Here is a 14,762-nt window from a genome sequence, read left to right on the forward strand (position 1 = left end):
CTAGGTCTTCCCGTTCCATCATCTGGCTTATGTTCTTCATGTAGCATTCAGACCGAATGACTCTATGAAATTACGTTGATACTTCCACATATTATGAGTAACGTAGGATTAAAAATAATAATTGATTTTTTATATATAATTTGTGTAGTTTTTTATGTAATTTGTGTAGTTTTATGTTAAAAATATGTACAGTTTTTTATATAATTTGTGCAGTTTTTTTTATATAAAATTTGTGTAGTTTTTTATTAAAAATATGTGCAGTTTTTTACGAGTTTGTTTGTTAAAAATATGTGCAGTTTTTTACGAGTTTGTGTATTTTTTTAACACTCAATTATTCACAGGTACCGTACGAGGTTAAGGATGCAATGGGTATGCAAGAAGTTTAAACGAGATTCAGAATTTGAGATAAAATGATTCGTATTTTTTCAAATAGTGTGTTTAATTGGATTCATAGTATGTAATGTTAAACTTTGAACATTTACAATTATAATATGTAATCGTTAAACTTTCAACATTTATTATTAATCTATTATGGTTTGTAATCGTTAAACAATATTTGTAACCATTTAACCATACAATTTGTATTCTTGTTTATTTATTAAGTGTTTTGACAATGTTTTATTTTTTATTTCTAAATAACAAAATTTTATTATTTTAGAAAGCGGGTGCCCGGAACCGCTCTAATCGGTTCYGGTTCCAAAAATTCAAGAACCGCTCTAATCGGTTCCGGTTCCAATATCTCAAGAACCGCCGGTTCCGRTTCYTGTCAAATRGGGCGAGTTTCCACCTATGCTCACCCTTAGTGGGAGGTTCCTATAAGTAAAATTTGTAGTGAGTTATAAGAACTACCATTAAAGAAAAAAGTTCTTATTGTAACACCCGTGATTTTGAGCATACCTTTAGATTGATATATCGTATATCGTAACGAGCCTTTTGAAGTCATTCCTTGAGTGGAATGCATTGGGTCTTAAGAACTTATGGCATGGATGAGTTCTGGGGGAGAAAAGTTGCATCTGGAGCGAAACAGAAAATTCCGCTACTTATCCTGCTACCTAAGCCATGAGAAAAGTCGTGCAACTCTCTGTTTCARCAAAACGAGTTTTTGGATGCAAGCGACCTACCAGGCGACTCAGGTCGCAGGAAAGGTCATGRGAACGTTCAGATCGGGTTTTAAACCCTCCATTCTTCACCTACTTCAGTCCTCTCTCATTTTGGACGATTTTGGGAGTTGTTGGCAACATTTTGGAGCATTTTGGAGGAGATCTAAGTCAAGTAATGCTAAGGATTYAACATRGATGTTCAAAAAACGACGAGGTAAGCTTCTTARGTGTTTTGAGATCTATATTTGGATGTTTCRTGGTTTTGAAGCTTGAGTTAATGACGGATACTTCTTTGGCTTGGTTTGTAGTCTTGAGAAATTTCCTTGGTGGCTTGGTTCAGATCTTCATCTTTTGGAAGCTAAAAAGTTGGGTTTGGAATCTAGGTAGTTCAAGTTGTTTTGTGAAAACTATGTACATAYCAAAATGTTTATTTTGAARTATTTAATGTGTTGTACTTTATACTTATCAAATGTGTTGAGTATTTGATGAAGTTTGCTCTCACCGCCGCCGGTGCTCTCCTCCTCTTCTCCTCTTCGTCCGCTTCCCCACTGCTCGCGCCGGTGTCTCCTCTAACTCCCCACTGCTCTCACCTTCTCTCATCATTGCAATCGTCGGTGCTCTCTCCTCCTCTTCTCCGCCTTCTCTCATCAATCAGCAGGTAAGACTTCCCTTTCCAATCTTCTGRTTATTACATTACATATTACAGTTTGAAAGATTAACATTTCTTCTTCCCAAATATGCATCCTATTTATTTTCAATGTACGAACATATATAAACAGCTCAACTGGTAGTTGTTTTAGCCCATTGATCTCCTTCAATTTTGATACATGAGAACTAAACCGTGGAATTAGTATTGATGAATTTGTTGTTAAGCTTTAGCCCATTGATCTCCTTCAATTTTGACACATGAGAATTGAACTCATTTGCTTGCTCGACTTGATTTTAAGCTTTGTAAATGGCCAGTTCATTGGAATCATTATTGATTAATTTGTTGTTAATAACTTTCAGTCAGTTCTGTTGTCCATTGAGGGGAAATTTTGAACATTTTTAGCCTATGCAATTGCTTTTCAATTTGCATCTAAACATGTATTTTGATCTGCCCTCGTCGACTCTGTAGATTTGCATATGTTAATTAGGAATTCCTARTAACATTTATTTAGGTTAAGTAATTGATCCGRTATTAGGGATATTTATACGGTTTATTTGCTTTATGTCAAGCTTTAAAGTTATATGCAATTATAGCATATTTATTTGAAATATTACATGTTTTGAGTGTGTGGTCATTCATTTGGGGTCATGAATTTAGACTGTAATGCAAAAGTTCCATAAATATAGGAGTCGGTCTTTATTGATTTGAAATAGAATGGTCGTTCCCACATTGTGGCCAGGAATAGTCATTGGGTCATCGGGGGCATTATGATGCAAGCTCTTGAAGTAGAACATCTGCCATTAACCCCCATGGTGTCATTTCTGAGTCAATTTAATGGGATAGTTATTCCCATATTGTAGCTAGAAATAGACATTGGGTCATTGAGGGCAACTAGGTACGTCTTATGGGAGTCAGATACTAGTCATTGGCCACGTATGTAATTTCTAGTGAATGAGTGTACCTAAGATTATTGCGGGCCTTGAACTATGAATCGCAAACAATTGATCCCATTGGGCCATTGATCCTCAAGATGAGTTATATAACATGGAATTATGGCATACTTTTATGTTCCGCCACTAATCATAGAAATGGGTCTCCCTTGTCACTGAAAGGTGTTGTTTGGGTATTGAGTTTTATCCATGTTTTCTGTGACGTGCTGGGTATGAGTATTTTTCATTATTTATGGTTTGAGTATTAAAYATTGTTTATATTTTGGGCATTTAATCTCATTTCATTTTTGGGTGAATATTGGACTTTGGTTCTATGAATAAAGGAAYGTTTTGGTAAATGCGTTTTCATCAYGATAATAACATCCTTTTATACTTAAATGTATTTCAATTTGGAAATTATGATTTAAATAACATCTTTTCAGTTTTACYATTTTTATATTTAATATGAAACTGTTTGAACTCACTAGACRTTAAGTTTARCTTTTTTCTTTGTCGRCATATGTATCAGGTYCTTATTTGATGTATTATTAGAAATTTTAAATTAGACGTTATTTCCAAAKWTGAGGGTTTTACATTTATACTAGAACTTTGGTTCTTACCTTGAAYTTTGTGTGAAATGACATTTTATTAGTTTTAATATATCTAATCGTTGGTCCCGACCATTTTATTTGATGATTATACAAATATATCTGATATAACACTTAAAAAGTTTTAAGATTTTTGTCTAGAATTCGAAATATAAAGTAAAGGTCAAATTGTGTCTTGATCCAAATTTATATAAAAATGGAATATAAAAGGCATCAAGATCCGAAATGCCTTACAAGATCCAAATTTTACGAGATCCAAATGGTTTGATGCAGAATGATGAAGAAACTCTTATGATATAATGCAAATTAAAATATGGTTGTTTGATAATTGTTCAGAATAAAATTAGGATGCTTAATGGCTTTGGAAGGCCCAGAATACAAAATCATTCAGAAAGAGTTTTAGATCTATTAAAAAACCAACTTCTGTTAATTTTTTAACGATTCAGATGTTGTCTTTTAATAAAACTATATTAAGAGGTAAACAAACATATAAAATAAAAAAAAACTTAGGTGGCATTTGTTTTTTAAGAGGTGCTGAAGTCTGAAGTCTGAAGTCTGATTTCACTTCTGATTTTTAAGAGGTGATGCTGAAATCTGAATCAATAGTTTGCTTTTGTAACCAACAAAACATATCAATATGTATAATTTCTGATTTCACTTCTGTTTGTGTTCCCAAGATTCTCTTAATTCTTCCTTCTCCTCCAGATCAAGCCTTCCATCCTCAATCTCCACCCTCATCCCACCACCATCAACCACCGTCCACCACCACTTCTTCTCTAAAATCCAACGTCCAAATCCACCTCTAAAATCGAAGCAAATATCCATCATGATAAAAACTACAATGACGAAAACTACAGGGACAAAAATACCTTGATTCATGAGGATAAAAGATGCACAACTACTGGTTTGCACAGGAACGAAAACACACAGTAGCGAAAACCCACAGGGAAGAAAAGCCTCTTGATTTGGATCTGATTTGGGTCGATTTGAAGCTACCAGAGGCGATGGAGGGTGAACTCGATCGATTGAGACGATGAGGAGGGTGAAGTCGATCGAATGATGAAGTAGAAGTCGGTTCTCTGGATAATTTTCAGGATTAAGAGGAAAATAAGTGGCTAGGCTATCACTTAATTTTTAAGAGGAAAATAAGTGATAAGTGATTCTGAAAGAAAAAGAAAAACAAACGGTCTGAATTTCCTTATGTCTGACCGAATCAGACATAAATGATAAAATAAGAGTTTTAAAAAAAAAAACACACCACCTTAGATGATAATGACAACTCAAATAAATGAATAATATTTCATCCAAAAAGGAATTGGTAACTTTACCAAATTGTAGTGGGTTCATTTTCAATGGAAATTAAACAATATATTTCTTTAAAAGGTGCTTTTTGGAAGCTTAACATGATATTTGTATATGGGTTTTTTTTTTTTTTCTGAAAATGATTATTGCAACACATTTATAAAATAAAATTAAAATCAAATATAAAAAATGATTTTTGAAGTGTGTTTGGTTTGAGGTTGTAGAAAAAAAGCTTTATCGAAAGAGAGATTTGGACGATGAAGAGTGCGATTAACCTCTGGAAATAAAACCATCGGGTCGTTGAATAAGCAAAATTCTAAATAAACCTAACAAGAACATAATCACGTTCTGTAGGATTTGAACGGAATTGTATGGAATGTCCTACTCCTGCCCGAGCTTTCCGATCACCCAATCCCCTATTTCATGGACATCTGTGTTAGGTAGGCCCAGGGATCACTGATTAGTCGTACGATTTTAAAAATTTGTAAAGGAAAAGGAAATGACCATAAGGTCCTCATATGACCAGCATGCAGGGGCACTAAAATGACAACTCTTAATGCCTGTTAGTGACACAAAAAACGAAATCCGGAACGAAATGCAAACTATAGAGTGTAGCATATTTACTAAAGTCGAGTAATGAAACCAAAGTTTTCATAAACCACAACGATTCTTGTAATTTACTCTTATTGGACTCGACTATTTGGATTTGAAGAAAACACAAAAATATAACATCCGTCTAAACACATAAAATGTTGTAAGATTATAATTTGTTGCCTAGCATCGAGGATCTGAATTGTTATATGATCCGACTTGTATAGAACTTGATGGTCCAACACCCGAAAATAGAGAAAGATCGGGGTATCCAAAATTCAGCTTGTAATTCAAATAATCAGTCATCCTTCTAAATAATATTTCTATTATAATATGTTGAAGTCCTATTTTGTAATCCGATCTAGTCCAAGCATAGCACCTTCAGCAAAATTAAAGACCAGTTGAAGAGCAGTTACATCGACACCAAAAACGGATGGTGAGAGTCTAACTGAAACAAAGACTAGATGTCGGATAGTCAGATAGTTTGACAAATACCAATAGGCAAGTAGGTTTAGAGTGAAGACTTGGGGACCAAGTTTCACCCATCCACATTTACCAACTCTATGAGAAGATGTCTGAAATGTCAACCAAAGTAAATAAAAAGTATGTGTATATGTTTTAAGGATGAGTTGAAATAACAAATGTCTACATCATATTGCTATGAAGAGTTCAAAGGCATATGGATCAACAAATAAGATGAAAACACACGTTAAAGTTAATATCGCAAACACTTCTAGTATAAGAGTTTGTTTATTAGCAGCTCAATAAGCTTAATGGGACTCGTAACTTATTTTGACAATTATTCATGATTGTTTGGTAACAACTTAATGATATAGAAATCGTCTTGTTCAACCAATTTTATCAATAAAAAACTTAATGGAAAATCAACCAAATAAAGCATAAATCATTCATCCCATAAGAACCAACACTCAAAAAGTCAAAAATCAAAAATAGCTTAGTCAAACTGATTTTACATTTAATGACTGTAATGAAGTTCACAACACATACCAACACCTTATAAGAAAAGACATTATTTTGGTATTAAAATGACAATATGATTATAGATAACAACTATATATATATATATATATATATATATATATATATATATATATTCCATTTCTCCATTTCTTTTTCGAAAGCTTGTACTTTCATGGTGTGCATCATCTGTTTCATCGTCTTCTCCTCTTCTTTAAGCTGCATTTCCACTATCATTTCAGCCTGCTTATCAACTGGCTTGAAGTATTCGTTAATCGCAGTCTCCTGCACCACCCAACTCTATATCAATCTCCATAACATTTCATGGCGAGGTGGAACTGCACACAAACATAATTTCCTACACACAAACATAATTTTTACTGCACACAAACATAATTTCCAACAATTAGCCAAAAAAATATCCTAATATGAACAATCAAAAATCATATCATGTTCCCCAATTTATCATCTTTTGAATGCTATATTGTAGGATTAAACAAGACATCCCCTGTTCTAGTCATTAAACAATACATTTATATGAAAAAGGGACAGAATCTTGTAACAGATCAAACCAATGATCCAAAAACTATGAGAAGTGGATCATTGATTAAACAAACACATTACAAAATTTGGTAATGGAATGAAAAGAGCAATTAACATGTAATAGAAATGAATGCATGTAAAGGGTAATTAAAAGGGATCTACGAACCAGGTTGAATGAAGACAGAATTGAAATGGCGATCACAATTCACGATTTCACCTGGGAGGAAAAAGAAGAAGGAAATGAGAATGCTTAACCGTGTATTTGAATTGAAAAGCAAATCGGTTTTGACAAATCACCCTTTCGGTTAAACTAAATTCATTAATTTTTAGTACAATTTTTATTCTATTTAATTTTTTATATCTTTTATTTTATATATTTATTATATTAACATATATATCAACTAAAATATTTTTTTTTACAAATTACGGTATAATTTACTAGGGATGTAAATGATACGAGACAACTCGYGAGTTACTCGAGATCGACCCGGTCAATACTCGATTTGAATAGRCTTGGCTCGAACTCGAGCTCGACTCGATATATTAACGAGTCGAGTCAAGATACCCAATACTCGACTCGAAAAGCTCGCGAAATACTCGATTATTTTATATATATAATTAGTTTTAAAATATAATCAATTTTTATGATAAAGTTTGTAAAATATAAGTAATAAAAATGTCTTATACTTTTAGATATTTATACAAAATTATGCATTTTTTAATTATAAAATTTAATCAATTATTTTTTTTTTTAATCACAATAAAAAAAGACAAAGAAAAACTATAAAAAAAGTTTGTGAAATTATCGTACATTGGAAATGGTAAAGGAGGGGATAAAAAATGTTATAAAAAGATTGGGAGGTAAATAAAATTTTTAACTTTGTTTTTTTTAATGATGAAGTTTGAAGTTGATCATTTAGTTTTATAAAAACTAAGAGAACACCTTTAAGTTAAAATTTATAAGAGAAAAATCCTAAAATTTCATAAATTTCAACGGGTGAGCTTGGTTCAAGTTTGTTTCGAGCTCGAGTTTCATTTGACTTAGGGGGTGTTTGGGATTGCTTATCAAAACAACTTATTAACTTATTTCAGTCTGGTACTGGAGATAAACAGTTTTTTAGTGTTTGGGTAAAAAAAAAAAAAAACTGCTTATACCGGAGCCAAACCGGTAATAAACAGTTTTTGATAAGTTAATCCGTAGTGACTTATGAAAATCGATTTATTACCGATTTATCATTTTAACCCTGTCTAACACTTGTCTCTAATAATCATTGATATCTCTTTCTCCATCTCTTCACCTCTTCTCCATCAGGTACGTCTTCTCCATCTCTTCTTCTCCAAAATCGCCTCTTCTCCAATCGATGAACAAATCGATACCCTAACCCTAGATATCGATAACCCTATACGATGAACAAATCGATACCCTAACCCTAGATATCGATAACCCTCTGCGACGTGATACATCGGAAATCACAATCGATACAGAATTCGAAATTACCTTGATCGTGAGATCAGGAGGAAGAGGCCATACGACTGCGTTGTGAAAGGAAGATCGTTTACGATCAGACCGTTTTCCGGCCTCGAGGCGAACAGAACCGAGGTGAAGAGCGATTTGGATCAAGTCGTTTTGATCGGAATCAGATGACCTAGATTTGATGAGACTGTCGAAAGAGGTGTTGATTGAATCGAAATCGGAGACACCTAAGAAGGATTCCAACACCGTATCGTTGTCAAAGCGATCGTCGTCAGGTTCCGATGACATCGTTGGTGGAGATTTGGCGGTGGAAGGTTCAGAACAGCAAGGACGTTTGGCCATAGAAAGACTGTCTTTTTTGGTCATTTTACAGATATAAGCAAAATTTGTCAAACACTAAAAAACAACTTATCAGCTTATTGTAGTTTGGTACCGCTATAAGCTAATCCAAACACTTTTTACAAAACTCCGGTTTGATACCGCATAAGTTAATAAGCATTTTTACAAAAAAACATAAGTTGTTTTAAATAAGCAATCCCAAACACCCCCTTAGTTCGAGCTTGATAAATAGTTATTTAGTTCTAGTCGAGCTTTGATTTTTACTATTTGCGAGTTTTCGAATCGAGTTCTAATTTTTACTCCTTGCAAGTTTTCGAGTTGTGTTCGAGCTTGAAAATTGGGTTGAGTATACTGATAGTCAAACTCGACTCACATCGTTTACACCCCTATAATTTTTTCAATTAAAACACASGGACCAATAATATAATTTACTCTATTTTTTATTTAAATCTAGGGACCAAGAACTGTAGCCACGGCCATCGCCGCTAAACTCTACCTTTGCTCTCCACGGCCACCGCCTTCTCCCCCTTCCCTACCGGAGAAACGTCATTTCAGCCTCCAGGTACAAGATGCTGGAGAAGCAGATCCAGATCTGTGATCTCCTCAAACGACGACGCTTGGTCTTCCCGACCATCGCCTCTCCCTCTTCACTCCGGCCCCATTTTGGCCATGTATAACGATGCTCGTATTTGGATGAACGATCGAGCATAAACTTTGAGTTTATAAATGGATCAAACGCCCACAGTTTTACAGGCAAACAAATTACATTTGTTTGAATCCATTCAAGTTTATATATAACTACCAAATTCTGAATTTATGTCACAAGTTAGAGGCATTATTTATTCACAATTTTGATCTTCATCAACCTCTGCTTGAATTCTGTTTGATCTGTTAACTTCTCTACCATCCCTCTTTCTCTTCAACTTCCTCTTTGATATCTCTTCTTTCTCATCCGCAAACGATAAAAACCTCTGCAATCGCACCGATCGAGACCCCTTTTCCGGTGACGGATCGTGTTTTCCAAACTCCCGAAGCACCATACAGAAGTGTATACCGAGAGCAAGAGCGCAAGCTACTCCGAAGATGAGAAATAGTCCACAAAAGCTTTCTAATTGAAGCTGGTCCGAATCCGAGTTCCGCAAGGAGCAGGTTTTTCTCTTGAGCCAATGGTCGTGAATCTTTTGAAGCTCGCCGTTCTCCATTAACGTTAGGATCGCAGTCGATATGTCAACTGCCAATGGGGAGTCCCTTGGAAATGCCTAACAAATCATCACATAACACATATCATTCATAATCTGATTGGCAGTTGCAGAATGGTTTGGTGCAAAATTGTTTGGTATAGAATGTTTAAGTGGTCAGAATGATTAGTAGGCTTTCATGATATAGTATAAAATAAAATATAATTATTTGGTAATTGTTTACAATGGAATCAGGGTGCTTAATGGTTAAGGGAGACTTATGATAAAAAATCATTCAGAGGGTTTTAGAACTAATAAAAGGCAGATTTTTTTTTGTCTAACAAGATTCACTTCTTAATGATTTAGATGTTGCCACTTAATGAAACTGTTAAGAGGTAAACAAACAACCTCAAAGTCTACAGGAACAATTACATTATAAAATGTTACAATAAGTTGATATGACGTATTTTTTACGCTTTAACAAGTTTTTTAATATACTTTTGAAATAAAGTGTTATATTAACTCTTTTCGTAGAACATTTGTTTCTATAGAACACTAGAAAGACTAATGAAAAGTCTTATTTTCAAAAGTTGTACTAAAAGAACTTGTTAAGAAGTCCAAAAACATCTTATCGACTTATTGTAACACATTTATATAGGATGTACGATTGTTTGGTCCTGTAAACTTAATTAAAGTCTTAAAAAGCATTCTATTTACATATATTTGACATTCTATAAAGCCGATTTTACTGTAAAAAGTACGGAGATACTTACGAAGCCCCACCCGCTTTTCGTGAACTCTTGGCCGACGACTTGAAACCGGCAGTAGTTTGAAAGGAAGAGGTCGACGTACGGCCTTTCATCAACAATGGCAGCAACTATTCCTCCTCCAAGTTTCTCAGCATATTCTTCAGGGGAGCCAAGGGCAACAAGTCTTGATTTTGGTATGTTGAGTTCTTCCATCAAATAATTCTCGGAAAACGATCCTATCTGAAACCCGATGCGTTCRTTGCTAGCGATCAATGAATCGATCCCTCTGATGGGAGATGAAAGTTGTTGCRYGGTTAAGATCGATGTGAGGYTAGCCGTGTAGCTTGAGTTGATGATCAGAACCACGAAAAGCCAGATGAAAAGAACCATCCGACCAAGGGTGCTCACCGTGTTTTCTCCTGAAAGTTTATGACTTCATCATCAATTTCGCTCTCGTCACCCGTTACTATTCGAATAGATAATCAGAGGTTTGATACTTACTGTGTGAGAAAAACATAGTTGACAACGTAAACCTGCAAAATGAAGAACAAATCTTACAAAAGAACCGATGAATTAAGCAATATCTCTGAGAATATCTGGTACACCATTAGATTACTCTTCAAAAAAACCCTTAAGAGAGAGGGAGGGGGGGGGTTAACATACATATGGAGAGAAATGGTCCAAGTTTAGCTGATTAATGACTTCACACCCCACTCTAGCAGAGGATAAACAGGCTGTGCCAGACGTCTATAGGGGCGCAGACACAGATTGTCCCAGATTAATGTCTATAGGGGCCAGACTGACACAGATCGTCCCCAGATTGTCTGGTTTCTAAACGTCTATAGGGGGCAGACTGACATAGATTGTCTCATATTGTCCGGTTTCTAAATGTCTATAGGGGGCAAACCGACATAGATTGTCTCCTATTGTCTGGCTTCTAAATGTCTATAGGGGGCAGACTGACATAGTTCGTCCCAGGTTGTCTAGTTTCTGAAGTGGAAGACCATGGTCCTGATATAATGTGCGTATGTGTATTAATCTCCAAAAAAGCCATTTAGGAGCGAACGGGTTTACATACAGAGAAAAAATTGTCCAAGTCTAACAGATATGAGACTGCTCACCAAAAGATGGTGGCCAACTGTTTCTTTGGCGGCCCCCTAAATTCGTCGTTCAGCCTGTGTTCCAGTATCCAGATGACAGCTCCAATGACGAGAAAGGAAACTCCGGTGACCGCCCACATGAGCGGAGTAAAAGGCCGCAAGAAAGCCCAAGCACTCGAGTTTAGCTTCTTTATGGGCACGACTACAACCAGACCCGACTCTATATACGGCTGTGTGAAGTCCGCGGCCTTTGTACGGTTAGTGATAATTGCGACATCACCAACAACAGCATCGAACACCTAAATAAAAACGGCAATTTTACCACCCATAAAGATTAGATCGTGAAAATATCTGGACCCCGTTAGATTACTTTCCAAAATAACAGTAGTTTACTCACGTTATATGACACTTCATTCACAAGCTCGGTGTAGCTCGGATTCTGACGACCATTCCCATACATAATGAACTCGTAAGGAACCGGATATTGAATCAACTTTATTGCAGCCATGAAAACATCTAYGCTAAATCCATGGATTTCGTGCGAACTGTTAACTACTGTAACGATTTCTTTGAAACYAACTCTCAACGGAACTCCAATCCTTAATGGCCTTCCGTTGTTCGAAAACTCCCATCCACGAGGCCGATCYTTTGTGTTCCCAGGCCATACTACACTTCTCAGATGCTGGTTGGCAATAGAACGGTTCGATGGTTCTGCATAAAGAGTCTCTGGCGACTGAACCGTTAGCCCAGAGTGGTTCGACCAGTATCCRAGACGCCGACCCTGGTTCCCAACTAGATTGATTACATCAAAAGAAGGGTGTMTCAAGGATTGATCAAGATTGAACCAAAGGGGTCCYGTTAGACCACTCATATTTGTTTGCARTATGTTYCTAAGCAACTGTTTTCCACCATTAAAGACACTAAGTGCTCCAAAATTCAGACTTTTGGCCYTTCTCAAACCACCCARACYTGAATCMTTAGAGAAAGAAATCTTGCCACCTTCTTTCAAGAACTTATCAATGGCATAGGCAATCATCCAAACTGTATCATAAGCAAATAAACCATATGGGTTCAGCCCAATTTCACCATTACTCAGATTCTTCCACCTTCTTATAAAAGCTCGTTTCTTATCCGAATCCGGTGTATGTGGACGGAGTGTTAGAACACCTTGTACAGATGGAGCGTGAGCAGGAGAAACACCTGTTGAATCCAAAACAGTCGATAACCAAGTGGTCGCGATCCAAACGTATCCCTTCTTCATCATGCCAAGACTCTTAGCAGTCTCCATAACCATAAGACCCACTTTCGAGTAAGTATGCACAACAATGACACGAGATTCCATCGATCTCACTTTAAGTAATATATCCTTGATATCTTGCGAAGACAACGAAGAAACGGGTGGAAATGGTGCTTTATAAGAGAGCTTACAAAGCCTTTCGGAAAGTTGATCACCCAATGTAGATATACTATTCCGAAACTGATCATCATCTGTGAATATCGCAGTTACTTCTCTGTAACCAAAATAGCTTACCATCTCAGCAATGGCGGTCATCAGATAAAGATCATTGGGGGCTGTTTGGATAAAGAAAGGGAATTGAAGGGGCGAAAGTGTGGGGTCTAAGGCCGTGAATGACAAAAATGGAACGAGGAGCTCGTTTGCAAGATGCGAAAGTACATGAGCCATCACAGAGCTTTGTGGACCGATMACAGCCAAGGTATCAATCTCCATGTACTTTAGAGCTGTAAAAACATCAAATATATATGAAACATATACAGAAGTAGATATATATATATATATATATATATATATATATATATATAGCATATGTGAAGAAATAAAGGCTTAAATGGTTAGTTTTACCACCAACGATGCTGAGGAAACCACTGAAGTTTGCATCATGAATTGAAAGACTCAATTTTTTTGAGGGTAAAATGGTGGGATCAGAGTTGACATCAAGAACAGCAGCTTTCATGGCAATGGTTGAAACTTTTCCATTGATTGTTTTTGTGTTTAGAATGGCTCCAATGTTGACTGTATTGGAAAATACAACTGAAAGGGTTCCAAAAACCAACAGGACACAAAGAAGAAACAAGACTACTGAACTCCCCATAGCTTTAGAAACACCCTTTCAAATCTGTATCAGAAAGCAAACAAATGAATATAAGAAGAGAAGGGGTGTTTTTAGATAGTGGAGGACAATCAATGGCATATGAAAGGAAACAAAAAAGGTGAGAAAGGCACAAACCCATTTGAGAAATTTAGCATCTTTCCACAGTGAGAAACAACAGAGACAAGGAGAAGCAAGAAATAAAGGGCTATGAACAGGGGTTGTGGATGGCATGTGAAAAAAGTAACAGAGAGGCAGCTTTCAGTGACAGACACAGGGGGTGATGAAGAATCAAATCTTGAAGATGAAGAAGATGAAGAGGGGTTAATGGGGTGGGTAGAAGGAGGGTTTTCAAGAAATCTTGAAATGTTATTGCTTGAAAAGGGAATTGCTTGGAGGAGTTGATGGTTGGATTCCCACTACTTTGAGTGGAGTGGGGGGAGGCAGGCAGACCTCTCTCTCTTTTGTTTTTGTTAGGTTTCTTTGTTTTTTAGATCCTGGGAGAATGTTTTAGATGTTGTTGCCCTTTTTCTAACTTTGGGTAATGAATGATATACACCTTCATAGATGTTAGGAAATCTATGCACTAAAAATGTATGCTAACTACACCCCCTACCCTTGTTGTAATATATTTTTTGTCTTTTTGTTGTCTTATTTATTTAGGTGTTATTTGGCGATTGTTAAATGATTTGATACAGAATGATTAAGATACTCTGATGACAAAATGCAAAATGAAATATAATTGTTTGGTAATTATTTACAATAAAATTAGGGCGTTTAATGGTTAAAGAAGGCTTAAGATACAAAATTATTCAAAGAGTTTTAAAACTATTAAGAGACAGACTTTTTACACATTTTAATGATTCAGAGACTGGCTCTTAATAGAACTATTAAAAAGGTAAGCAAACAACCTCTTAGTATTTTTTGTTACTTGAATATTTGTATTATAATTGAATTATATAATTTATTAATTAATTCTTTTTTTTTTCTCTTTTTCTCTTTTGTTACTTTTTTAATCATTATTTATATAAATAAATGTTTGTTTTTTTATTGTTTTTTATGTCATTATTGCGTACATAACGAAAACCAAACCAAATAAAACATAAAAATGTTT

The 14,762-nt window shown here is 35.5% G+C and overlaps 1 protein-coding gene across 1 annotated transcript; it reads right to left on the minus strand.

Annotated features, from left to right (window-relative positions):
• Window positions 1-9,243: 9,243 nt before the first annotated feature.
• LOC112523915 (glutamate receptor 3.2-like) lies at window positions 9,244-13,651 on the minus strand. Its single transcript, XM_025133587.1, has 6 exons — window positions 13,402-13,651; window positions 11,938-13,280; window positions 11,562-11,839; window positions 10,942-10,973; window positions 10,465-10,859; window positions 9,244-9,772 (listed from the first exon to the last, which is right to left on the minus strand). The coding sequence occupies exons 1-6, from the start codon at window positions 13,649-13,651 to the stop codon at window positions 9,353-9,355; spliced, it is 2,718 nt and encodes a 905-aa protein (XP_024989355.1). The 3' UTR covers window positions 9,244-9,352.
• Between the last annotated feature and the right edge of the window lie 1,111 nt (window positions 13,652-14,762).

The sequence above is a fragment of the Cynara cardunculus genome, assembly GCF_001531365.2.
Source record: "Cynara cardunculus var. scolymus isolate 2C chromosome LG 12, CcrdV1, whole genome shotgun sequence".
Lineage (NCBI taxonomy): Eukaryota > Viridiplantae > Streptophyta > Magnoliopsida > Asterales > Asteraceae > Cynara > Cynara cardunculus.